This window comes from Bubalus kerabau, chromosome 7 (genome assembly GCF_029407905.1).
Source record: "Bubalus kerabau isolate K-KA32 ecotype Philippines breed swamp buffalo chromosome 7, PCC_UOA_SB_1v2, whole genome shotgun sequence".
In the NCBI taxonomy this organism is placed as follows: Eukaryota; Metazoa; Chordata; class Mammalia; order Artiodactyla; family Bovidae; genus Bubalus; species Bubalus kerabau.
The window spans coordinates 20,924,677-20,952,619 of record NC_073630.1 but is presented as its reverse complement, the minus strand read 5'-3'; the positions used below and the strand labels follow the sequence as shown (position 1 = coordinate 20,952,619).

General features: G+C 38.7%; 1 protein-coding gene and 1 long non-coding RNA gene across 4 annotated transcripts in view; one reads left to right on the top strand and one right to left on the bottom strand.

The window, feature by feature from the left end:
- LOC129657162 (uncharacterized) overlaps positions 1-10,880 on the bottom strand; it is a 42,234-nt gene extending 31,354 nt beyond the window's left edge. Inside the window, exons 1-2 of the long non-coding RNA XR_008716567.1 lie at positions 10,778-10,880; positions 9,547-9,650 (exon numbers count right to left, since the gene is read on the bottom strand). This is a non-coding gene — a long non-coding RNA (uncharacterized LOC129657162). The remainder of the gene's footprint in view (positions 1-9,546; positions 9,651-10,777) is intronic.
- On the top strand, positions 18-27,609 carry LOC129657160 (alcohol dehydrogenase 6). 3 transcript variants are annotated; one of them, XM_055587443.1, is made up of 10 exons: positions 18-291; positions 10,873-10,930; positions 12,929-13,030; positions 17,401-17,545; positions 20,202-20,289; positions 20,398-20,614; positions 22,038-22,298; positions 24,038-24,170; positions 26,527-26,665; positions 27,327-27,609. In XM_055587443.1, the coding sequence occupies exons 2-10, from the start codon at positions 10,913-10,915 to the stop codon at positions 27,349-27,351; spliced, it is 1,128 nt and encodes a 375-aa protein (XP_055443418.1). In that variant the 5' UTR covers positions 18-291; positions 10,873-10,912; the 3' UTR covers positions 27,352-27,609. The 3 variants fall into 3 exon arrangements, with proteins under 3 accessions (XP_055443418.1, XP_055443417.1, XP_055443419.1); XM_055587442.1 differs by having other exon boundaries at positions 10,722-10,930; XM_055587444.1 differs by lacking the exon at positions 10,873-10,930 and having other exon boundaries at positions 21-291.
- Positions 27,610-27,943: the final 334 nt, after the last annotated feature.

Sequence of the window (27,943 nt, the reverse complement as noted above, 5' to 3'; positions counted from 1 at the left end):
TGGCTTCAATTAGAACCAGGAACTGCTGTCCTTGCATGACTCCACCCCTTCCCCCATTATCCTCTATGCACAACTTAAGGTATAAAAACTACTTTGGAAAATAAAGTGCAGGCCTTGTTCACTGAAACTTGGTCTCCCCATGTCGCGGTCTCTCTCAAATTCTGGCTGAGTCTCCATCTGGAGCGCGGAAACCGCCATACTTGCTAATTATGCCTGGGCTTCTAAGATCCGACTGGGGAGGCCTCAGTGTCTCTTCTCCTTCGGGAGAACGGAAGGACGCCTGCGGCCTACGTAAGTGGTGCAAACTTCTTGTCTTGAAGTTTTATTGGTCTCCCACATAAACCAAGCTACTCAGCCTCTTTTCTCCACTGAATTTTCCTACTGAGCTATCCTCATTCTATTACTCTTTACATCTCTAATTAATATCTAATTGAAGCTATTGTATCCTGATCCTCACCGACGCCATCCCCGCTTCGAATACCCTGGATCAGCCGGGGCTGGACCCCGGCAATGACCCAAATAATTTTTATAGAACTCTGAAACTGACCCTTAAATAGGTCTCCTTTAAAATTCTTTAGCTGAATAGCTCACTCCTATCCACAGGCAATATTCAAATAAAAGTATCCTATTGGTCATTAGTAGTAAGTACCAAAATTCACCCATCATTAGCCTAGAAAAACAATAGTTCCTACATTATTGACGGTGGACTGAAGCTTCTTGTTGTTAAGAAAAGATAAGCATGCTGAGAATTTAAAACTTACATTCTTCTCCATTTGAAGCATGAGGCTAATGCAATGTTACATACAATGGTGCATCTAAGAAATCTGAAAATTAAATAACACATAGATTTTCAAGCATTTTAAATTTAGTATTCTCTAAAAATTTAAAGACCAATGTTACCATTTTGTGGGTGAAAATGCAAAAATTGAATCTAACTTCTTGTTATTGCTATTCAGCCACTAAGTTGTGTCTGACTTTTGCTACCCCAAAGACTGCAGCATGCCAGGCTTCCCTGTCCATCACTATCTCCCTGAGTCTGCTCAAACTCATGTCAACTGAGTCAGTGATATTATCCAATGATCAAATCCTCTGTTGTCCCCTTCTCCTCCTGCCCTCAGTCTTTCCCAGTATAAGGATCTTTTCAATAAGTCAGCATCCGGTGGCAAAAAAAATGGAGCTTCAGCTTCGTATGTGTTTCCAATGAATATTCAGGGTTGATATCCTTTAAGATTAACTAGTTTGATCTCCTTGCTGTCCAAGGGACTCTCAAGCTTCTTCTCCAGCACAACAGTTTGAAAGCATCAATTCATTGGTACTCAGCATTCTTTATGGTACAAATTTCACATCTGTTCATGACTACTGGGAAAACCATAGCTTTGACAACATGGACCTTCATTGGAAAAGTGATGTCTCTGCTTTTTAATATGATGTCTTAAGGCTGGCGTGCTGCAGTACTTGGGGGTCACAAATTCGGACACAGCTTAGCGACTGAACAGCAACAACAACAAGAACAAGAAATAAGATTCACCTTTTCATTTTCACCTACAATATGGTGATGTTGGTCTTTAAATTTTTTGAGAACACTAAATTTAAAATGCTTGAAAATCTGTGTTATTTAACTTTCAGTTTGTATTTTCTTGCATACACCATTGTATGAAACATTGCATTAGCCTCATGCTTCAAATGGAGAAGAATGTAAGTTTTAAACCTAATATGATGTCTAGGTTTGTCATCATATTAAATGGGAAAGACTAGAGATTTCTTCAAGAAAATTAGAGATATCAGGAGAACACTTCATGCAAAGATGGGCACAATAAAAGATACAAATGGCAAAGACCAAAAAGAAGTAGAAAATATTAAGAAGAGGTGGCAAGAATACACAGAACTATACAAAAAAGATCTTAATGACCCAGATAACCACAATGGTGTGATCACTCACCTATAGACAGACATCATGGAGAGGGAAGTCAAGTAGGCCTTAGGAAGAATCATTATGAACAAAGCTAGTGAAGGTGATGGAATTCCATTTGAGCTATTTCAAATCCTAAAAGATGATGCTATGAAAGTGCTGCACTCAATATGCCAGCAAATTTGGAAAACTCAGCAATGGCCATAGGACTGGAAAAGGTCAGTTTTCATTCCAATTCCAAAGGCAATGTCAAAGAATGTTCAAACTACCTCAAAAGTGCACTCATCTCACACATTAGCAAAGTAATACTGAAAATTTTCTAAGCTAGGTTTCAACAGTATATGAACCAAGAACTGCCAGATGTTCAAGATGGACTTAGAAAAGATGGAGGAACCAGAGATCAAATTGCCAACATCCATTGGATTATCAAATAAGCAAAAGAATTCGAGAAAAATATCTACTTCTGCTTCATTGACTATGCTAAAGCCTTTAACTGTGTGGATCACGACAAACTGTGGAAAATTCTTCAAGAGATGGGAATACCAGACCACCTGACCTGCCTCCTGAGAAATCTGTATGCAGATCAAGAAGCAACAGTTAGAATTGGACATGGAACAACAGACTGGTTCTAAATCGGAAAAGGAGTACATCAAGGCTGTATATTGTCACCCTGCTTATTTAACTTATATGCACAGTACATCTTGAGAAATGCCGGGCTGGATGAAGCACAAGCTGGAATCAAGATTGCTGGGAGAAATATCAATAACCTCAGATATGCAGATGACACCACCCTTATGACAGAAAGTGAAGAACTAAAGACCTTTTGTGAAGGTGAAAGAGGAGAATGAAAACCTGTCTTAAAAATCAACATTCAAGAAATGAAGATCATGGCATCTGATCCCATCACTTCATGGCAAATAGTTGGGTAAAAATAGAAACAGTGGCAAATTTTATTTTCTTAAGCTCCAAAATCACTGCAAATGGTGACAACAGCCATGAAATTAAAAGATGCTTATTCCTTGGAAGAATAGCTATGACAAGCCTAGACAGCATATTAAGAAGCAGAGGCATTACTTTCCTGACAAAAGTCCATCTAGTCAAAGCTATGGTTTTTCCAGTAGTCATGTATGGATGTGAGGGCTGGACCATAAAGAAAGCTGAGTGCTGAAGAATTGATGCTTTTGAATTGTGGTGTTGGAGAAGACTCTTGAGAGTCTCTTGGTCTTCAAGGAGATTAAACCAGACAATCCTAAAGGAAATCAGTCCTGAATATCCATTGGAAAGACTGATGCTAAAGCTAAAGCTCCAATACGTTGGCCCCCTGATGTAAAGAACTGACTCATTGGAAAAGACCCTGATGCTGGGAAAGACTGAAGGCAGAAGGAAAAGGGGACGACAGAGGATGAGATGGTTGGATTGTATCATCAGCTCAATGGACATGAGCTTGAGCAAGCTCTGGGATTTGGTGATGGACAGGGAAGCCTGGCAAGCTGCAGTCCATGGGATCACAGCCAGACATGACTGAGTATTAGAACTGAACTGAACTGAGGTTTGTCATGGCTTTTCTTTCAAGGAGCAAGTGTCCTTTAGTTTTGTGGCTGCAGTCACCATCCACAGTGATTTTGGAGACTGGGAACATAAAATTTACCACTGTTTCTATTTTTTCACCATCGATTTGCCATAAAGAGATAGGACCAGATGCCATGATCTTCTTTTTTTGAATGTTGAGTTTTAAGCCAGCTTTTTCACTCTCCTCTTTCACCTTCATCAGGAGGTCTTTAGATCCTCTTCATTTTCTGCCATTAGGGTGGTATCATCTGCATATCTGAGGTTGTTGATATTTCTCCTGGCATCTTGGAGATGTGATTCAGCTTGTGATTCATCCAGCCCGGTATTTTGCATGATCTACTCCACATATAAGATAAATAAGCAGGGTAACAATATACAGCCTTGATGAACTCCTTTCCCAATTTGGAACCATTCCGTTGTTCCATGTCCAGTCCTCACTGTTGCTTCTTGACCTGCATCTGGGTTCCTCAGGAGGCAGGTAAGATGGCCTGGTAGTCCCATCTCTTGAAGAATTTTCCACAGCCTGTTGTGATCCATGCAGTCAAAGAGTTTAGAGCAGACAATGAAGCAGAAGTAGATGTTTTTCTGAAATTCTCTTATTATTTTTATGATCCAACAGATGTTGGCAATTTGATCTCTGGTTCATCTGCCTTTTCTAAATCAAGCTTGTATGTCTGGAAGTTCTTGGATCATGTACTTTTGAAGCCTAACTTGAAGGATTTTGAGAATTATTTTCCTAGCATATTAAATGAGTACAATTGTGCAGTCCTTTGAATATTCTTTGTCAGTGCTCTTTAGGATTGGAATGAAAAGTGACCTTTTCTAGTCCTGTGGCCACTGCCAAGTTTTCCAAATTTGCTGGCATATTGTGTGCAGCACTTTCACAGCATCATCTTTTAGGATTTGAAATAGCTCAAATGGAATTTTATCACCTCCACTAGCTTTGCTTGTCATAAGGCTTCCTAAGGCCCACTTGATTTCATATTCCAGAATGTCTGGCTCTAGGTAAGTGATCACACCATCATGGTTATCGGATCATTAAGAACTTTTTGTATAGTTCTTCTGTGTATTCTTGTCACCTTTTCTTTATCTCTTCTGCTTCTATTAGGTCCTTGCCATTTCTGTCCTTTATTGTGCCCATCTTTGCATGAAATGTTCCCCTGATATCTCTAATTTTCTTGAAGAGATCTCTAGTCATTCCCATTCTATTTTTTTTCCTCTTTTTCTTTGAGCTGTTCACTTAAGAAGACTTTCTTATCTCTCCATGCTATTTTTTGGAACTCTGCATTCAGATGGATATATCTTTCTTTTTCTATTTTGCCTTTCACATCTCCTCTTTTCTCAACTATTTGTAAGGCCTCCTCTGCTAAGTCACTTCAGTCGTGTCCGACTCTGTTTGACCCCATAGATGGCAGCCCACCAGGCTCCCCCATCTCTGGGATTCTCCAGGCAAGAACACTGGAGTGGGTTGCCATTTCCTTCTCCAGTGCATGAAAGTGAAAAGTGAAAGTGAAGTTGCTCAGTCGTGTCTGACTCTTAGCGACCCCATGGACTGTAGCCCACCAAGCTCCTCCATCCATGGGATTTTCCAGGCAAGAGTACTGGAGTGGGGTGCCATTGCCTTCTCTGAAGGCCTCCTCAGACAACCATTTTGCCTTCTTGCATTTCTTTTTCTTTGGGGTGGTTTTGGTCCTTGCCTCCTATACAATGTTATGAACCTCCATCCACAGTTCTTCAGGCAGTCTGCCTAACAGATCTAACCCCTTGAATCTATTTGTCACTTTTACTATATAATTATAAGGGATTTTATTTAGGTCATACTGAATTTAGGGGATTCCCCTACTTTCTTCAGTTTAAGCCTGAATTTTGCAAAAATGAGTTCATGATCTGAGCCACGGTCAGATCCTGGTCTTGCTTTTGCTGACTGTATAGAGATTCTCCACCTTTAGCTGCAAAGAATACAGTCAGTCTAATTTCAGTACTGACTATTTGGGATGTCCATGGGTAGAGTCATCTCTTGTGTTGTTGGAAGAGGGTGTTTGTTATGATCAGTTGTTCTCCTGGCAAAACTCTGTTAGCCTTTGTCCTACTTCATTTTGTACTCCAAGATCAAACTTGCCTGTTACTCCAGGTTATCTCTGGACTTCCTACATTTGCATCCCAATCCCTGTGATGAAAAGGACATATATTTTGGGTGTTAGTTCTAGAAGTCTTGTAGGCCTTCATAGAACTGTTCCACTTCAGCTTCTTCGGCATTAGGGGTTGGGGCATAGGTTTGGATTACTGTGATATTGAATGCTTTGCCTTGGAAACAAACCGAGATGAAATAGGCATTGATGCTAATTTGATGGAGAACATGCTATTACTGCTGAAGTGGCTACTTTTGCAGAGTTTACAAGCGCATAAAACTTTTGCGGAGTTTACAAGCACATAAAAAGGTCAGAAAAGGTGCCATTTCTGCTCTTCACATTAAATATGACAAACAGGTAGTAGCTATAAAGAAGCCATAGGTATTAATTTAATATAGTCATCTTACCTACCTTGAAACCTTATTTCAGAATTTGACCCTAGAAAAATGGTAGTTTTTCCTCAACTTATTCACAAAGTCCTCAAGCAATTTACATTATTTAATTGGAGTATGAGGAAATATTACTTTTCTTTACATTTTCTTTTTTGAAATTGGCTTAATAATTATCTATGATTTAGCAACAACAGACTTTGGCACCAAGCATTAAAATAAATAACATTACTCTTTGTAGTATTAACGGTGCATGTGATAATAGAACAAAACAGAGTGCAAAGAAACTGAGATGAACTTTTATGAGAAAAATCAAATGCAGACCAAGCTCTGGTTGTTATACAGATTCCTGGACTAGAATATTATTAACCTTTCCCAATCTCACTATCAGAAACCATCTGTAGAACCTTTCTGCAAAGGGACCTATTGAACTTAGCTTTGTTCGGGTATGGGCAGAGGTAATTCCTGAGATTATTTTGCTGTCACCTTCATTTTGTGGGGAAGAAAATCAAGGCCAAGGGAAGCTCAGTGTAGAGACTTACCAGAATCCCATAGCCAATTACCAGCTAAGTAAATTTGGCATTCTCACCACTCCTTTCTCTACATGAATCTTTCATGTTAACCTCACATCTTTCATTTCATTCCTTGTGCCTTAATTACATTGAACTTCTTTCAGTCTTCCCCCACTTCCTGTCCTTCAAAAGATACCAGAGTCCTTGTCTGTGAGCCTTCGCACTCAGCCACACTCAAACCCCATCCCCACCAAACTCTATGTTCCTAACTCCCAGCCATTGTCCAAATCTCATTATAGCAAGACCCTGCAGTTCAGTTCAGTTCAGTTGCTCAGTTGTGTCTGACTCTTTGCAACCCCATGAATCGCAGCACACCAGGCCTCCCTGTCCATCACCAACTCACAGAGTTCACACAAACTCATGTGCATCAAGTCAGTGATGCCATCCAGCCATCTCATCCTCTGTTGTCCCCTTCTCCTCCTGCCCCCAATCCCTCCCAGCATCAGGGTCTTTTCCAATGAGTTAACTCTTCACATGAGGTAGCCAAAGTACTGGAGTTTCAGCCTTAGCATCAGTCCTTACAATGAACACCCAGGACTGATCTCCTTTAGAATGGACTGGTTGGATCTCCTTGCAGTCCAAGGGACTCTCAAGAGTCTTCTCCAACACACAGTTCAAAAGCATCAATTCTTCACTGCTCAGCTTTCTTTACAGTCCAACTATCACATCCATATATGACCACTGGAAAAACCATAGCCTTGACTAGATGGGTGTTGGCAAAGTAATATCTCTGCTTTTGAATATGCTATCTAGGTTCGTCATAACTTTCCTTCCAAGGAGCAAGCGTCTTTTAATTTTGTGGCTGCAATCACCATCTGCAGTGATTTTGGAGCCCAAAAAAATAAAGTCTGACATTGTTTCCACTGTTTCCCCATCTATTTGCCAAAAAGTGATGGGACTGGATGCCATGATCTTAGTTTTCTGAATGTTGAGCTTTAAGCCAACTTTTTCACTCTCCTCTTTCACTTTCATCAAGAGGCTTTTTAATTCCTCTTCACTTTCTGCCATAAGGGTGGTGTCATCTGCATATCTGAGGTTATTGATATTTCTCCCGGCAATCTTGATTCCAGCTTGTGCTTCTTCCAGTCCAGCGTTTCTCATGATGTACTCCGCATATAAGTTAAATAAGCAGGGTGACAATATACAGCCTTGACATACTCCTTTTCCTATCTGGAACCAGTCTGTTGTTCCATGTCCAGCTCTAAGTTGCTTCCTGACCTGCAAGAGGCAGGTCAGGTGGTCTGGTATTCCCATCTCTTTCAGAATTTTCCACAGTTTATTGTGATCCACACAGTCAAAGGCTTTGGCATAGTCAATAAAGCAGAAAGAGATGTTTTTATGGAACTCTCTTGCTTTTTCCATGATCCAGCAGATTTTGGCAATTTGATCTCTGGTTCCTCTGCCTTTTCTAAATCCAGCTTGAACATCTGGAAGTTCACAGTTCATGTATTGCCGAAGCCTGGCTCAGAGAATTTTCAGCATTATTCTAATAGCATGTGAGATGAGTGCAATTGTGCGGTAGTTTGAGCATTCTTTGGCATTGCCTTTCTCTGGGATTGGAATGAAAACTGACCTTTTCCAGTCCTGTGGCCACTGCTGACTTTTCCAAATTTGCTGGCACATTGAGTGCAGCACTTTGACAGAGTCATCTTTCAGGATTTGAAATAGCTCAACTGGAATTCCATCACCTCCACTAGCTTTGTTCATAGTGATGCTTTCTAAGGCCCACTTGACTTCACATTCTAGGATGTCTGGTTCTAAGTGAGTTATCACACCATCGTGATTATCTGGGTCGTGAAGATCTTTTTTGTACAGTTCTGTGTATTCTTGCCACCTCTTCTTAATATCTTCTGCTTCTGTTAGGTCCATACCATTTCTGTCCTTTATTGTACCCATCTTTGCATGAAATGTTCCCTTGGTATCTCTAATTTTCTTGAAGAGATTGCTAGTCTTTCCCATTCTGTTGTTTTTCTCTATTTCTTTGTATTGATCGCTGAGGAAGGCTTTCTTATCTGTTCTTGTTTTCTTTGGAATTCTGCATTCAAATGGGAATATCTTTCCTTTTCTCCTTTGCTTTTCACTTCTCTTCTTTTCACAGCTATTTGTAAGGCCTCCCCAGACAGCCATTTTGCTTTTTTGCATTTCTTTTCCATGGGGATGGTCTTGATCCCTGTCTCCTGTACAATGTCATGAACCTCCATCCACACATAGTTCTTCAGGCACTCTGTCTATCAGATCTAGTCCCTTAAATCTATTTCTCACTTCTACTGTATAATCATAAGGGATTTGATTTAGGTCATACCTGAATGGTCTAGTGGTTTTCCCTACTTTCTTCAATTTAAGTCTGAATTTGGCAATAAGGTGTTCATGATCTGAGCCACAGTAAGCTCCTGGTCTTGTTTTTGCTGACTGTATAGAGCTTCTCCATCTTTGGCTGCAGAGAATATAATCAATCTGATTTTGGTGTTGACCATCTGGTGATGTCCATGTGTAGAGTCTTCCCTTGTGTTGTTGGAAGAAGGTGTTTGCTATGACCAGTGCATTCTCTTGGCCCAACTCTATCAGCCTTGGGCTCCCAGAAATATAGATTACATATACTTCCTCTCTGTTTCTATTGCATCCTCTACTCCCTCCATTATACCATGTCAAACACTGTATTGTAATTGTCTGATTATTTGTTCACACTATGAGACTGTGGACTCTGAATATCACATTCATCATCATTACCCCAGCATCAAATGAATGCCTGAAATATAACAGTGGCTTCTGACAAAGAAAAACAGAAAAAAGACACAAATTATCAATAATAAGGAATCAAACAGAGTATATTACTACAGGCACTGCAAACATCAAAAGAGTAATAAGGGAATACTAACAGTTCTGTGGCTCAGCTGGTAAAGAATCCACCTGCAATGCAGGAGACGTGGGTTCCATCCTTGGGTTAGGAAGATCCCCTGAAGAAGGGGAAAGCTACCTACCTCAGTATTCTGGCCTGGAGAATTCCATGGTATATATAGTCCATGGGGTCACAAAGCGTCAGACAAGACTGTGCAACTTTCACTTTCACTCTTCGTTAGCAATTCTACACACATAAATTTGACAAATTAGATGAAACGGAGTAATTGCTCAAAGACTGCAGACTAAAACACAAAACAGAGTATTTACATACTCTTGCCTGGAAAATCCTCTGGACAGAGGAGCCTGGTGGGCTAGAATCCATAGGGTTGCAAGAATCAGACACAACTTAGAGACTAAACCAAACCAACCACCTAACAAAGACAAAGGTAATTGAATTCACAATTTTAAACATCCCCAAATAGAAATCTCTAGATCCAGATGGTTTCATTAAAGAACTCAACCAAACATTTAAGGAATTAATGTCAATTCTATACACTCTCTCCCAGAAAACAGAAGAAGAGGAAATAATTTTATGAAATTATTATTACTATGAAACTAAAATCAGACAAAGACAGTGCAAAAAAAGAAAACTAATACACCAAGTAGAATCTGTTCCAGATATGTAAAGCTGGTTCAGTATTTAAAAATTAATCGATATAATCCACTGTAATCTCACAGGCTAAGGAAGAAAATCATATGCTCATATCATGACACAGAAAGAGCATTTAATCTTCTTTTCTTCCCTTCTAGCTAAAACCTGCCTACTGGTGTTACCTTTCATTGGGAATGTATTTCCTTTTCCTCGTGTTCATCAGGGTCCTGGTCAAGTCTCTTAATCCACATACAGAGATTTGCTCAAATTCAAATCCTGATTGTTAGGCTTCTTGCCCAAATTGGTTTCAATTTCTCTGAGTAACCAGCTCAGCATACCAAGAGGTGAGGAGCTTATGCTAAACTCCTAGATAAAACTAGCTAGTAACATCCTAATTCCTCAACAATGGGACATATGCTTGGAAAACCAATGGATTACTCAAATTTAGACTCATAGATACCATATCTGCATTGGAAAAACAACACAGACACAATTTTATACATGTTAATAGAAATTTTAAACTTGGACATTTAGAAGACCAAATTTAAAACTCAACAGAATGGATACTAAGAGGGAACCTCACGACTAAGAGAAGAAAAACTTTGCACAATTTCACCTTTTGTGCTTTTACACTGAGCCAAATCTTTTTCATATTATAATTAGGAACTTCCATCAAGGAACAGGAACATCTGTTTCCAGTTATGAGGTGTATTAATTACCTGATTAATACACAAAGGTCAGGACTCAGCCTCTTGATCAGTGACCTCTACTCCCTTGGACTTTGAAAGTTGTAACCAGAATCTCCTTTTCTCAGTATATTCATCTGTGGCCAGAAGAACACAGAGAAAATCAGCATGAGTACTACAGGGAAAGTAAGTATAGCATTCTTTTTTATGTCATATCATAAATGTGTCAACCTGTGTGCTTGTCTATTTACCAACACCTGGAGAAGGAAATGGCAACCCACTCCAGTGTTCTTGCCTGGAGAATCCCAGGGACGGGGGATCCTGGTGGGCTGGCGTCTATGGGGTCGCACAGGGTCGGACACGACTGAAGAAACATAGCAGCATCACTCAACTACTCTCTATACTCCTAAAGGTGGAAGACAATCTTAATCTTAATATCTCTCCTTCTCCTTCCCCTTTTCTTTTATTCCTTTTATGTGCCTTGCCTTTCTTCAGTTTTTTTTTTTCAGTCCTTTAATAGGCAATATATCAAGCCATATATCAAACTTTCCAAAGTTAAAGATATATCCCCTCCTTAAAGGATCTCATAGAGAGACATAGTAATTATGAAAGAGAGTCCAGGGGTAGTAAAAAAGAGAGGGGCATCACTCCTAATCTTGCCTGGCTTCCCGGAGAAAATGACATATAAAAGAAAACTTACAGATGTAAGAATTCACCAGGTAAAGGAGGAGACAGTTGTGCAGGTAGACGAAACATGAGGAAAAACAGAACAAAATTATCCAGAATTTTTCTGTTGTTCCTGAGGGCAGAAAATGACTAGAAATAAGGTTGGAAAGACTGACAGGAAGATCATGGAAAGCTCTGTAGACCATGTCAACAGATCCTGACAAACAATTGGTGACAATATCATTTTTAGGTAGGGAATTAGCATGATAAGGATTATAGTTCGGGGCTTCCCTGTGGCTCAGACAGTAAAGAATCTGCCTGCAATTGGGAGACCTGGGTTCAGTTCAGGTCTGGGTTAAGAAGATCCCCAGGGGGGCATGGCAATCCACTCCAGTATTCTTGCCTGGAGAATCCCCATTGACAGAGGAGCCTGGAGGGCTAAAGTCCATGGGGTCACAAAGAGTCAGACACACAACTGAGCGGCTAAGCACAGCAATGCTATAAAAGATGGACTTCAAGGTGATGAACCAAGCCAGGTGAAAGACAATGAGGACTGGACCACACAGCAGCAGCAGAAATGGAGAAGAGGGGCCAGATTACAGAAATTTTTAGATTGTGGAGGTTGAGGGAAAGAAACAAATAAGGCTCTTTCCAGGTTTCTTTCTTGTATTATTGAATAGATTACATGGCAACTCATTGAAACAGAGAAAGCAAAGAACAAATTGTGTGCTGTGTCCACCACTGGTCAAGGGAAGGGGAGTGGTGGAAGAAAGAAATAACAGTGTCTTCATGTTTTATCATGTTGAATTTGAGATACCTGTAGGACAGTCCAATGGGTCGCAAAGAGTTGGACATGACTGAGCAACTAAGCACATTCAAATAGCCAATGAATAGAATCTAAAGCTTAGTAACAAGTCTGTTGCAAAGATCATCTATATAAAAGTAATAATTGATTCTATATAAACTAGGTGAAATCACATAGGATAATAATTTATAGTGAGAACGATGGGCTGAAATCAGAACCCCTGAAGGACTACCTTACCACCAACAACATCTTCAATCTAAGTCTGCAAGTGACTACCACCATTTGATGAAATGCCACAGCTAGATGGTCTCCATTTCTGCCTGCACCCCAAAACTGATTCTCTCCCATACCTAGGATCACAAATAACTCTCACACTGCAATGTCATTTCTACCCTGAAACTGAACAACTTCGTTCATCATAAGATCAAAAGTATGACATCTATCCTCTTGGTTGTGTAGCAGTATGTACATACAGTTAGAATTGCAAGACTGATTTGAATACAGAGACTGATAGTACAAGAAAAGTTGAGTTGAGGTCAAGAGGCTACATTCTGAGTATATTTAAGCAATGATTTCTTCCTTTTTTTTTTTTATCTAGGCTTGAGTGTGAAAGAATTGGATGGATTCAACCTTCTAATAACCATTAATATAGGAATTCTCTAACTCCCAATCCTAAGGAGTTTCCCTTTCTGCCTCCATATTCTTTTTCCCAGGTTATCAGGTGCAAAGCAGCCATAGTCTGGAAGCCTGGTGGATCATTTTCCATTGAGGAGGTAGAAGTGGCTCCACCAAAGGCAAAAGAAGTTCGCATAAAGGTAAAAAAAAAAAAAAAAAAAAAAATCCACAATATTTCCACACCAAAACTCAGAGCTGTTCACTGTAGGTTATACATTCTTTTCACAATGTTCAACTCAGAAAGAAAACTATATGCTCTCCTATTTCTTTTTTTTTTTAATTTTATTTTATTTTTTAACTTTACAATATTGTATTGGTTTTGCCATATATCAACATGAATCTGCCACAGGTATACACATGTTCCCCATCCTGAACCCTCCTCCCTCCTCCCTCCCCATACCATCCCTCTGGGTCGTCCCAATGAACAGTCTTTTGGACTCTGTGGGAGAGGAAGAGGGTGAGATGATTTGGGAGAATGGCATTGAAACATGTATAATATCATGCCGAGGTCCAGCCCCGGCTGATCCAGGGTATTCGATGGGGAGACAGAGTAGGTGACCTATTATTTATTTATTTATTCAGAGATATAAAGAATAATAGAATAAGGATAGCTCAGTAGGAAAATTCAGTGGAGAAAAGAAGCTGAGTATCTTGGTTTACACGGGAGACCAATAAAACTTCAAGACAAGAAGTTTGCACCACTTACATAGGCCGCAGGCGTCCTTCCGTTCTCCCCAAGGAGAGGAGACACTGAGGCCTCCCCAGTCGGATCTTAGAAGCCCAGGCATAATTAGTAAGCATGGTGGGTTCCGCGCTCCAGATGGAGACTCAACTGGAAGTTAAAGGGAAGAATGACATGGGGAGACCAAGCGTTGGTGAGCAAGGCCCCTAGCTTTATTTTCAACAGGGGTTTTTATACCCTAAGTTACACATAGAGGATAATAGGGGATGCAAAGTCAGCAGTCTTTGATGCTTATCAAAAACCAGGGTTTCTTTCCTGCAAATTTATCGTATACAAATGGTTTAGGTGATTTACATCATCTTCTGGCCAGAAGGCCTATTAACATTTTATGACTCTTGACAAGGACTTATCAACAAAGACTTATTTTCTCTAAGAGTAATTATTTTAAGGTTTGGCGCCATCTTTCGAAGATAAAATTGCATTCCTATAGGGCGGATGTGTAATGGGTTTACAAAGGAAAGAATTTATTACCTTAAGGGTCTAAAGTTACTAACACCAAGGCCACTAGTTATTTTTTCTACATACCAACTATTAATTAATACACATTCAAGGATACAATTCAGGGGATGTGGAAACTTGGCAAGAAACATTGGCTCATCAATGAAATCTTTTACTAGTTTTATTCTGACAGTTTCTAACTCTCTGAGAGGCTCTAAGCTATTTGAATATCTTAGGCTTCCCGTGCCTCTCGAGGCTGGGAGACTGTAAACAATCGTATGCATAGCTGTAGGTGTCCGGGTAAACTTGTCAGGCGAGTTAGAGAGCCATCTGAGGGTTTTGGATTTAAACACTCCTAGTTGCCCAGGAACTTTATTAACTGGAGCTGTAAGTTAACTCTTTGACAGAGAGAGCGAGATGGTGGTGGGGGACAGCCCCCACTAAAGTCAGAGGTGAGAGCACAAAGCAATAAAGTAGGCAGACTCTGGTTTTGCGGGTAGATACTCGAGAATATCCGGGGGCACTCCCGAGGCTCGATCCCACCTTTTCGTATGCCGAGCCTCCTTCCTCATGACCTTTGTCACGAGTGGAATGTCTCTCACCAGCTCCTGGCAATATCATATATGAAACAAGTCGCCCGTCTAGGTTTGATGCACGATACTGGATGCTTGGGGCTGGTGCACTGGGACGATCCTATTTCTTTTTTATTAAACATTTCCATTAGTCTTCAAATACAAAGAGAGAAACAGTTGGGAAGGTATAGCATAGGTTACATACCCAATGGACACTTATTTTTAACTACTACTAATTAAAATAAGTTTCTACCCACAAACCATACTTTAATCTGTACTTTCAATTTTCTTTATGATATTCTTCATGATATTTAAGTTACCTTGAAATACAGTCCTCCCCCTATATCTGCAGGGGATTGGTACCAAGACTCCCCCACTCCATACCAAAATCCTAGGAGGCTCAAATTCCTTATATAAAATGGTGTGGTATTTGCATATAACTTACACACATTCTCCTGTATACTTTATTCACCTCTGCTAAGTCACTTCAGTTGTGTCTGTCTCTTTGTGACCCTATGGACTGTAGTCCGCCAGTCTCCTCTGTCCATAGGATTCTCCATGCAAGAATACTGGAATGGGTTGTTGTGCCCTCCTCCAGGGGATCTTCCTGACCCAGGGGTCAAACCCACGTCTCTTACATCTCCTGCATTGGCAGAAGGGTTCTTTACCACTAGCACGTAGGTTACTTAAAAATACCTAATACAAGATAAATGCTATACAAATTGTTATAAATACAATGTAAATGATATGTAAATAGTTGCCAGCATGCATCAAATTCAAGTTTTGTTTGGGGGACTTTATGGATTTTTTAAAAATAATTTCAATCCCTTATTGGTTGAATCCATGGATGAAAAACCCATGGATAAGAAGGATTGACTGTATGTTTTATGAAATTTTGTTTCATTATAGATAAATCAAGACTCAGTCTTTGGAATTCAGGTTAGAGCTGGAAGAGGCTTACAGATACCTGTTATTTTAAAAATAAGATTAAAATCAATAATGTACAGGACTGTTCTAGAGGTTAAATAAGAACAGAGACTTCAACTGCTTTTCTCAACCTTGCTGATATGTCTGGAATCATTTGGGAGCTTTAGAAAATGCTGAAAACTGAATCCCACCCTTAGACATTTTGAATTTGTGATTTATCCGGTGTGGAGTGCAGTCTGATTGGGCTTCCTAAGGGGCACTAGTGGTAAAGAACCCTCCTGCCAAGCAGGAGACCTGGGTTTGATCCCTGGGTTGGGAAGATTCCCTGGAGGAGGGCATGGCAATCCACTCTGTATTCTTGCCTGGAGAATCCCCTGGACAGAGGAGTTGGGCAGATTATAGTCCATAGGGTTACAAAGAGTCGGACACGACTAAAGCAGCTTAGCATGCACACAGGCTGATCATTAGAGTTTTTAAATCTCCCCTAGGTGATTCTAATAAAAGGCTACCAGCCCAGAAGGTAGATCACCTGACTTCTAGTTCAGTTTCTTTTGAATTTTCACTATTTAATGTTAGTAATGATGAATAAGTATTGTTTATTAATGAATCACAGAGGGATCATCATTTTCTAAGTTACCTTGCCTGTGCAATCCATGCCCTCTTTTCAAAAAATCTTCTCTGGCCTATATTATCCATGGAGTGCACAGAAGGTCATTTGGCCATCTCTATTCACTCTCCACCCACAGGATCGCAACTCATACAGAGAGATGTGGACACCAACTCAAAAACATCCAGCCATTATCTGATAAGCTACAAATCTGAATCTCTCACTCAAGAATTTGAACAAGATACAGAGTCTGAGCAAGACAGGGGATGGAGGGAACTAGAGAGGCTGGAGGGGCTCAGGGCTGGCAGTCATTTTTAACCATGTGATCATATGAATAAGAGAAAGCCTGTCTTCAGAGAATGATAGGAAAATGCAGCTATACACACACTGAGTCAAAGTAGTCAGATGAAGACAAAGGCTGCTTGATGGATTTCTAGATCCATTCATTCTAACTGCACTGCTTACAGTCAGGTTACAAGCAATTTTATGATACCCTTCAAATTATCTCCCTTTTACATGGTCAAATTTCAATAGATTTCAATTCTTGACTTAGCCATGTGTGTGTATGTGTGTGTGTGTGTGCGCGCACACATGCATTCCAACCCCATACCCATTTTAGAGATGAATAGACTGAGACTCAGAAGGACAATTCCTCCCCTGATCACACAGTTAAACAGGGGTGCAGAGCCAAGATTTCAGCTCTGAACTCTTTAGTAACCACTGCTCTGAGTGTCTCCACTTTAAACTATCTGGCTGATTTACAACAAAAAGTGGTATTACAACTTGTACCAATAACATAACTGTAAAGCTCTCATGTGAAATAAATTAAAGCCTCAATTATAATAGGAGGCATTATCCCTCTCCTTCCTATATTCCAATTCCTTCATTTCTATAATTGGTCTTGCTCCTCCACACTCCCACCCACAAGCTACAGTGAAGCACAAAGTAAGACCTTTGATGCCACATGTGGTTTTACAATGGTCTCTTCTGAGCCCATCCTACCCTCTCCAGTAAGTTTTAAAATCATTTGATTCCAAAATTAGCTAGTGAAAAACATTGTATTGATTGAAACACATTACTGGCCCTTGTCCAGAATTAAAACTAAGAAATTAATGCATTAATATTAACGCAGCATATCAAACTACCAAAACACTTTACAACATTAACAATTCTAGAACATCTCTGAGACAGAGAAAACTATATTACTCTTTGCCTTCCATACAGATGGTGGCCACAGCGCTCTGTGGGACCGAGATGAAAATGTTGAAGGATAAAAATCTTCAGCACCAACACTACCCTATCATTATGGGCCATGAAGGAGCTGGAATAGTCGAGAGTGTGGGAGAAGGAGTGAGCACAGTGAAAGCAGGTATGAACTGGTACCTGGAATTAGGAGATAGCAGCAACTTGGAACCCACCTCAGGAATAAAAAGTATCCCTTAAATTATGTTAGGCGTAAATGAAATAAAAGGTAAAATATTGCCCATTTCTTAGAGAAGGAGGGTTAAGTATAAATTACAGAAAAATACTAAATGTATTCTTTATACTTTGATATTAATAAAAATAAAAAATAGAATGTACTGAAATTGAACTTGAAAGAAAGTGCAAATGAGACAAAAATTTCCTCAAAAAAATCAACTGAGAGAAACTGTTGAACAATTGTTTAAATGAAGCATATGATAAATATGATAAATAGTTCAACTATGATAAACAGTTGAACACATTAGTGAACTAAATAGGGAAGAAGTTCAGAACTGGATCAAATTAATGTAGGAATTTAATATAGGATTAAGTTTGCCTTTCAATTTTGAGGGGAGAACATGGATTTCAACATATAATATTGAAACAACTGGATAGTTTTCTGGAGAATAAAAGTAACTTGAGTTGCTATTACATTTTTATAGAAAGAAAGATGCTATATGAATCCAAGAATTAAATGTGAAAAGCGAAACCATAGAAGTATTATAAATTATTGTAATAGAACATTTTGTAATACCTCAGAGAAGGGAAGGAAATTTTAACCAACACAAAAAATTCAGATGTAAAATAACATATCGATAAATTTGAAAATAAAGTTCTTTAAAATTCTGTGTTAAAAAAATACCCTTCCCCCAAATCAACAAGCCAATATGACGGGCAGATTTCTTTAATTTATAAAGAATTCTTTAACACTAACTTATGAAAATTGGCAAAGGAAATGTACATCTAGTTTGGAAGGAAATATATAGAGAGATATAGGTATATACACATATACACACAAATGCTTTTTAAGCATGTAAGAAGATGCCCAATCTCAAACCCTAAATAAATTAAAATTTTAAAGACAACAGAAAAACTGTTTATCTAAAAAATTAGCAAAGACTTGAAAGTGTAATATTTAAGGCTGACAACCTTTAAGGTTGTAAGACTAAATAAAGTTCTCAAACTCAATTGACAGGCTGTCATCTGGGGCTACAGCCCTCAGCTCCGTGAAGCTGCTCACATTCCTTCTCATGGGGCCCCTTTACCCACTTCTGGTCTCAAAGCTGCAATGGCACATCAAGTCCTTCTCATGCTTTGAATCACTTTTTCTTCCTGCTTTCCTCTTGTCTCCTTTCATGGATCTTTGGTGAAGAAGATCACTCAGTCGTGTCCGACTCTGCGACCCCATGGACTGTAGCCTACCAGGCTCCTCTGTCCAAGAGATTTTCCAGGCAATAGTACTGGAGTGGATTGCCATTTCCTTCTCCAGGGAACTTCCTGCCCCAGGGATCGAACCCAGGTCTCCCGCATTGTAGACAGATGCTTAACCATCTGAGCCACCAGGGAAGTCCTTTGGTCCACCTAAATAACCCAGGATAATCTCCTATTTTAATGTCAATTGCTTAGTAATCTTAATTACATCTGCAAAGCCTCTCTTCTTTCCATGTAACATTCACAGGCATGATAACTTGACATATTTAATTTCTGGTAATTAGGATAAGACCTCTTTGGTGAGCCATTTTAGAAATTCTGTCTACCACAGACCATGCATGCTCAAAATATTCATTGCATTGTTCTTTTTCATGTCAGAGAGGAAGAAATAATAAAAATAAAAAACAACCTAAATGTCTGTCAGTACACAGGGTGCTGCTTAAATATAAATTACAATATATGTATATAATAGAATACTATGTAAATATTAAACAAATGATAGAATGCTGTATCATTCTAAGATAAGAAATCTCCAAGATCAACTGTTAAATAAAAAAGCAAGGCCTATGATAGGGTATGTAGTATACTAGTTTTTGTATTTCTAAAGGGATTATGTCTCTGAAAAATACCTTGGATCTTGATAAAAGTAATTGTCTTTAGGGTGGGATAAGGAAGACTAGAGACTTGGATGTCAATTTTCACTTGTGCTGTTTAAATTTTACCATGAGTATGTATTATTTTTTTAAAAAAACTGAAAGTAAATGAAATTCTACAAATTATTTTTACAGAAAATATGAAGTAAATTGCTCTGGTTTACAAGGATAGACAACGGGGCAGTCAGTAAGTCCATCACAGGCAGGTTATTCTAATATTCTTCTTATACTTTGAACATTAGTAGAAAAAACTGCCTACCTCTGGAGAAAGGATTGATGTAAAACACAGAAGATAGCATGGAGACAATCCTCTCTCCCGGATCCAGAAGCTTATTCTGTGAGTTTGTGGTATCCATACAATTTTAAATTCAATTCCTGGCACCAGAAGTTTTATAGGAAATGTAAGAAAAGACTTGGCTGAGTGGCTACATGACAAAGTCATCTGGTGCCTCAAGAGGAACTTAGAAAGGAAGCAAATCTGAGGCCAGCCCCTTGGGAGTCAGACATTGAGCCCAGGGCTAGGCACACATGCCAAAGATATCCCCTTTTTTGTAAGTATTCTCCACAATAGCAAGCACAATTAAATGTGGAACTAATTCTTAGTTATATTTTCTTGAGCGCCTTGTTGTTGAGTTCCTGAGACACCACTATCTCTTTACTTTAAAAATAATGCCTTAATAAACAATTTTGCTTTCTTAGGAGATAAAGTTATCACACTCTTTCTACCACAGTGTGGAGAATGCACCTCTTGCCTTAATTCTGCAGACAATTTTTGTATAAAACTCAAGTAAGTTTTTACAAACTTTTTTTTGAAAAATTAATTCAATTTCCTTAAAAGGAATCTAAACTTTCTACTTCCAAATAAATGTTTTTTGTTTGCTTTTGTCTATAAAAGACAGGCAGAAACCTACCTGATGTCTGATGGTACCAGTAGATTTACCTGTAAGGGAAAACCAGTATACCACTTTGGGAATACAAGCACCTTCTCTGAATACACAGTAATGGATGAAATCTCAGTCGCCAAGATTGATGCAGCTGCACCTCTGGAGAAAGTATTCCTAGTTAGCTGTGGTTTTTCTACTGGGTATGGTGGTGCAATCAATACTGCCAAGGTGAGAAGCATTTATATCCATTATGAATGTAATTGTTGACATATGGAGTTGGAAGGCCTTATGTATCTGGGCCATGTCTGATCATATAGCCTGAGAGAGACTCGCAAACCTGCCTCAAAACATCCTCAAGTTCTTTATTATTGTCTAGTCACCTATACTCCCTTGCACATATTTCCCATTCCTTCTTGGTCAATAATATGTGGCAGATTAAGTCTAGATGCCATTCACAAGTGGAGACATCAGGTATTCCTGGAAGTGAAACATAATACAGTTTTAAAATGACTATATATGCTTCCACATTCCAGTTAATTCTTTTTTTCTTTCAACATACATTTATGGGGCCATTCACTGTTCCAGGTGCTGGGATTCAACAGCTAAAAGTGCCCATTGAGCTTCTATTCTGTTATTTAACAGATGGTGAAAAGTTCCTATAAAAACAAAAGGGAAGTAAAAAGACCAATTGATGGAGAAGATGTTGGCATATAAAACAGACTAGTCAGGTAACCCCACTCTGGTTGAGTGGGTTACTGCTTTGTTTGATTTTTTTTTTTCTTTTTGGTGGTACCACCTTGACTTGCAGGATCTCAGTTTCCCAACAAAGGACTGAATACAAGCCACAGCAGAGAAAGCCTGGAATCCTAACCACTAGGCCACTGGAGAACTCTAGAGCAGGTTACTGTTAAATGACAGTTTCTGGAATATCACCCAAACCTGCCTAGCTTCTTTCTTTGAGTGGTTAATAAATTTCCTTTTTTAAAATTTTTTTGTTGTGTATTTCTTATTTGTGTTGGAGTATAGCCGATTAACAATGTTATGATAGTTTTAGGTGAACAGCAAAGGCACTCAGCCATACTCAGCCATGTATCCATTCTCCCCCAAACCCCTCTCCCATCCAGGCTGAAGCAGCAAGTGAATTTTAGTTCTTTATTTTTTTCCAATCTCCATTAGTCCCTATACTATCCAGACTTAGTATGCGGTTCAATTTAAATTAGTCTCATTTTAGACCCAATAAAAAATAAGTCTTTACCTTTATAAGGCACTGACATTATAAGTGAAGCAAAGTTTATGGATATCCAGAAGAAAAGAGAAGGGAAATGTTGCAAGAAGGTGGAAAACTCAAAAATATATGAAATTAACTACTCTGTTAAATAAGTCTTAAGAGTCAATGAAAGTTCATTAAACTTCTTCTATTTACCCTAATTCCTGAGACTTAAAACTGTTTTTACAGGTTAGTTTTTGCTCCTCTGTCAAAAAGTATCCCATATCTAGAAATATGTTGAGAAGCTAAAACTCTCTATTCACATGTTTTATTTGAAGATGGCCTTTGTTTATGTCTCATAAAAAAGTACATTCAGATCTTGTCTGTCCAATTAAGTAACAGTATTGTTCTCTTTGCTCTTTTTTTCTGCCTTTGGGTATGCAGGTGACCCCAGGCTCCACTTGTGCTGTGTTTGGCCTGGGAGGAGTTGGCCTGTCTGTTATCATGGGCTGCAAAGCAGCTGGAGCAACCAGGATCATTGCAGTGGACATCAACAAAGACAAATTTGAGAAGGCAAAGGAAGTGGGTGCCACTGAGTGCATCAACCCACAGGACTATGAGAAACCCATCCAAGAAGTTTTATTTGACCTGACAGGTGATGGTGTGGACTTTAGCTTTGAGGTCATTGGAAATCCAGAAACTGTGGTATGTGATTTTCAATTATGAAAATTACTGCTATTTCTATCAGTCATTATTTTTGTTTTAAGATTTATGTATTTATTGGCTGTGGTAGGTCTTCATTGCTGCACATAGGGCTCCCTCTAGTTGTGGTGAGTGAGAGCTACTCTTTATTGTGGTGCACGGGCTTCTCATTTCCATGGATTTTGTCTTGTGAAGCAGAGGCTCTAGGTGCCTGGGCTTCAGTAGTTGCAGTGCATGGGCTCAGAAGACACAGGCTTAGTCATGCCACAGCATGTGGGATCTTCCCTGACCAGGTATCGAATCTGTGTCCCCTGCACTGGAAGGCATATTCTTATCGATTGGACCACCAGGGAAGCCCCCAGTCTTTATTTCAGATTTTTAACTGAGTGAAAATTCTAAAATTCCCTCCACAATCTTCTATTTAATTCTCTTTGTGCCCCTGACATCCCACCTGGCACCTTCTGTCTACTCTTATAAATATATTCACTATCCCAAACACTGAACCCCCATACTGAGTTTTCTTCTCCCTCTGTTCCATTATATCAATACTATTCCTTCAAATAAGCAGACAGCCTACAATAGACAGGGAAAAAAAGCTTTGTAAGGAATTCTTACTGAATTACTTCATAATAAGGAGCAGCTTAGTAACTATAACTTCCAAGCCAGAAGATTTAAATGTGGTAAGAATAATTAATGACCCTGCAAAGCTCTACACTTTCACAAAGTCTATCATGTTGGATCTGAGATAATCATCCAAGAAACATTATTTACCAACCTTGATTAAAAGAGTTCAAGAATGAAGGGAAAAAAATGGTAATTTTTCTGGCTGAATATGGTTTATGTAAGAATATAAATGGATAGGACATTATTTCACAAATTGAGACTCTCTTTCTTTGGGACTGTAGAAATAGCATACTATTGGGTTGCATGTCTCCATCTTCTAATCAGCTCCATGAAAACCCAAGATCTGTCTCTTCCAACTGAAACCCTTTCCTCAGCTTACAAAATGTTTCCATTCCTCACTACACATAAATCCCCTCATCTATAAAAATGATATAACAAAATCACAGGCTTTCCTGCAGATAGTCTTGCTCCCAAAAATAGCGTTTCAAAATAAATAATGGGAACATGCTTATTTATAACTTTGCTAATATATGATGCTATACAAATAGCCAACTATATTTTTCAGTATCTAAAAGAATATGCTAAGTCGCTTCAGTCATATCTGACTCTTTGCAGTCCCACAGACTATAGCCCACCAGGCTCCTCTGTGCATGGAATTCTCCAGGCAAAAATACTGGGGTGGGTTGCATTTCCTTCTCCAGGGGATCTTCCCAACCCAGGGATTGAACTTGCATCTCTAACATCTCCTGCACTGGCAGAAGGGTCCTTTATCACTAGGGCTACCTGGGAAGCCCTATGAATATGTCAGCTCTAACTAACCACCCGTGTCAGTATAAAAATTATTACTGTCATTATGATTATTACTACTACCATGGGTGCCTTTATTTTCATTTTTTTATTTTCATCTATTGTACCAGATACTATACTCTGTAGCACACAATGTCTTATCTATGTTTCAGTGCATTCTTAGAAAATAAATATTATTTCAAATGATGACAAGGAGCATCAGAAAAGCATGTAACAGACCACTGAGAACAGTCAAGCTGAGATTCAGACTTAGGTCCAACTCTCAAGTACACCTCTTAACCCCCTCATTGTTTTTCATTGCTTTACAACAGGCAGCTGCCCTGGCCTCCTGCCATGAGAGCCATGGGGTCTGCGTGATTATTGGGTTAATCATTGGTGTCCAACTCAACATCAGTGGCCACTTGTTCTTCTCAGGACGCTCTTTAAAGGGATCTATTTATGGAGGTATGAATGATTCAGGGAAGAATGGAAATGTGTGGGATTATAGAGGAGGGAAGTAGAGAAATGTGTAATGAATGCTTGAATGAGAGCTTTAGATTATAGTTGTTTCAACACACAAGTATCTAAGATAAGGGGATGAATATTGATGTATGCAGTTGCTTCTTACTAATTTTTTTTCTCATGCAAAGGAAGAGATTTTTTTTAATTGATTAGTGTCCAAAATTTAATGCAAATTCTAAATCAAAAAGGAAAGGCAATACTGTGATCAATAACTATTCAATTCAGTTATATGATGGCCAACTGGAATTCTTTGGAGAATATACTGAATTCTTAGTAAATGGTTCAACTAATGTTAAATCTTACCCAAAACAATCGAGTTGGCATTGTACAACTCAAAGACATTAAACATAATGAACTCATGATTGAAAAGAGAAATGACCGATAAAATTGAAAGAGAATATTTTTTCCAGAGGAAAAAAAATTTTTCATACAATCTCTTGGTTTTCCATTTTTTAAACCTGTCTTACAACTTATATATTTTAAAGACTCTAGAAGCGTTTTCTTACTGAGAAAGTAGAAAACAAACTAAAATAAATCTGTGTGGGATTCTAAGCTCATAAGCAAGCAACCTGATAATTAAGAGACATACTGATCCAGAGATTTGGGGGAAATTTGAATTCTTGGGCAAAAGAGATGAGAACCAGGAGCTACCTGAATTTGGGGACTGGTGATCCGTTTGTGTTCTCCCAACTACTTACGGCAGTGTACTGTAGGTACCAGGAATCTTACCGAATTCATGGGCATAGAGTAGATAAATGGCATGGCCAGCCAAAAAAAGTAATAAATCAGTTTGATTATCAATTCCCCCATTTGGGATAATTAGACATACCCATTGCTATTTCCCTCTAGAGACAATATTTCCCTTCAAGACGATAATTGTTGATTCCAAATACGCATACTCAGTTAACTCTTGTTAAATAGGATCACTAATATTTCAAATACAACTCACAAAGAAACTATTTTGCTCGACACCTATACATTCGTATAATGGTCATGAATGTAAGTTAATTCCTTCTACAGATAGTATAATCCACTGGTTTCAAAGGTTTTCAGTTAAAGGATAGCCTCTAATGACAGGACTGCTAAACCTCCTATAATGTACACAGTGAAAAAATTTTCCCCCTAAAATTAGTGGCCTTGTTCATAAACACTATCTAGCCTTGTTCTATGTTCCTGGACCCATCTTTTTTTGTTTTTGTTTTTGTTTTTTTTTGGTTAAAAGAAGAAACAAAAAACAAGTGCAAGTGTTCTTTACATAGATATAAAAATGCTTTATCAGATCACCAATCAACAGGTAGAAAAGACTTCAAAAGTTTTTATCACAAGAAAAAATGGTAACTATGTGTGGTGATGGATGTTAACTAAACTTAGTTCAATAGTAATAATTTCATAATATATACATATATCCAATCATTATACATAGAAAACAAATATGTTACATATTAATTACACTTCAACTTTTTAAATGATAAAAACAAATAGAAAAACACACCATGCCTCATGTCATAACACAGAGCATCAGAATTCTTGATTACAAATAATTAAAACCAACTTAAACAGAAAATAAATGTATTGGAAGTGTTTTAGATAGTGTTGAGAATAGTTTTGGGAAGGCTGGAGAAACTGGCTGGGGCTGGAACCAAGAAAAGCAAATAACTGCCAAGACCCTGTCACAGAACCAGCTGCTTAGGACACTTGCCTCCTTGCAAAATCAAACACTCACCCTTTGCAGAAATGAGCAGACCACCAAATTCTTTGTGGTGACTCGCTGGGCATGTCGCTCAGCACAGTGCTAAACATGAAGACAATGTTTCTTGAGACTCACAAGAACAGAGAAAATACAATGCTAAGTTTTATATTATCTTAACTGACCCCATCTTTTCCTGTGCAATTTTACTTCCTAAAGGCACATTTTATTCTTATCTCGCTTTATAAACATTCATTTTTCAAAAGCTGTCACTGAGCACTGCCATGGTGAAAGTTCTTTTCTTCCCTTAAAATATTTGGCTCTTTCATGAAGCTGCAGATCAACACACACACAGCATCTCTAAGAAGAGGTCCATGTTCTAGTTGCTGTAAACAAATACTCCTCCGCAGGCCCAGAGGTCTCCTCCAGGATAAAAGCCTTCCGCACAAAGTATATGGCTGGGACAGGCATTCATTCTCCTGATGGTCTAGACAAGTTAGCAGGAAATCCTTGTATTTCCTCAAAGCCAACACCTCCAGCAACAAATTGTAGGGCCTTTCTTGTATACTGGCTCTCATGTATAAAATCTGTTGTGAATCTGTGTATTTCCAGGCTGGAAAGGCAGAGATGGTGCCTCTAAACTGGTTTCTGATTATATGGCAAAGAAGATTAACCTAGATGCACTAATTACCCATTCTCTGAATTTTGACAAAATCAATGAAGCAGTTGAATTAATGAAAACTGGAAAATGGCAAGTGACTCACACAATTTTTATGTCTGAGTATTTGGGGCCAAGAGAAATGGTGTGTGGAGGTGGGGGAGGCAATGGAAGGGAAGTCATGGCTGGAGAAGCCACATACAGGCAACTGAAGGAAGTTTCAGGAATTTGCAAAAAATCTCCTTCCCTTATGCATTTTGTTTTATTACCACTTTATAATACATAATTCTTAAAATACTTAAATGATCACCTACCCTTACCACTAGAATTTTATTTCCAATTTGGTATTGCTTTAAATGTACATTAACTTACTGAAGTTAGCTCATAAAATTCTAGCCCAAATTTAAGTTCATAATTTATAAAAGGACAATTATTATTTTTGTCATTCTATTTCAAAGGAGAAATTATCTCTAGAATTCTAAATTCTAGCACCTATCTTTGGCCCACAGACCAAACACTAGCCATAAACTGGATATTAGTATTCCCCAAGAGAGTATAAGCCTACTTACATATTCCTTACTCTTGGGGTTTCACATCATTTTGAAAAATCTCATAACTGATTTAATCTGCCTATTTTCACGTAAACTTTATACCAATTTGTTCATTGGTATACAAAGTGAAAATTTGAAATTCAAATCACAAATGTTGCTTTAGAAACATTTCAACTTTTTTTTTTCCTTTCCTTTCTTTTTAGTGTCCGCTGTGTCCTGTTACTTTAAGTATGATGCTCACCAACTAAAGACCATTTGCATAATTTCACAATTTAGAAGAATTTTCCACACAATGCTGTTTTTATCTGCTTGCCTCTGATTCATTTAGCAATGGGCTCATATCCAGCTTCTACTGTCACCACCTCATCACCATTGTTCTTATGTGACCAAGTGTCACCCAGGAATATCCTCCCTTTCAGAGCTAGATTAAAGTTGATTTGAATCACCCAATCCCAGACCCTTCAAATAAATAAAAATCACCCAGGATACTCCCGTTTCATCGTTCTCTCTATGTCTGAGCCCACATTTCCTTGCACACTGTGTTTCTTCCACATCAAGTTCTGCCCTATTTCACACCAAAGAAACAAAACTCACCATTCATGAGCTTATTGTACATTCAATAAGCCACAAGTTCCAGGAAATCTGTACCTCCCAAGAAGCCCTCAGCCAATGACTGACAAAAGTTGCTAGAAAATACACAGTCGACAGAGTATCCCTATAAGATTAAACTCCAATTGTCCACTTTGATAGTCAGCTTTAAAAACACACTCTTACACCCAAATGCATAGCAGTATTATTCATAATAGCCAAAAAGTGGAAG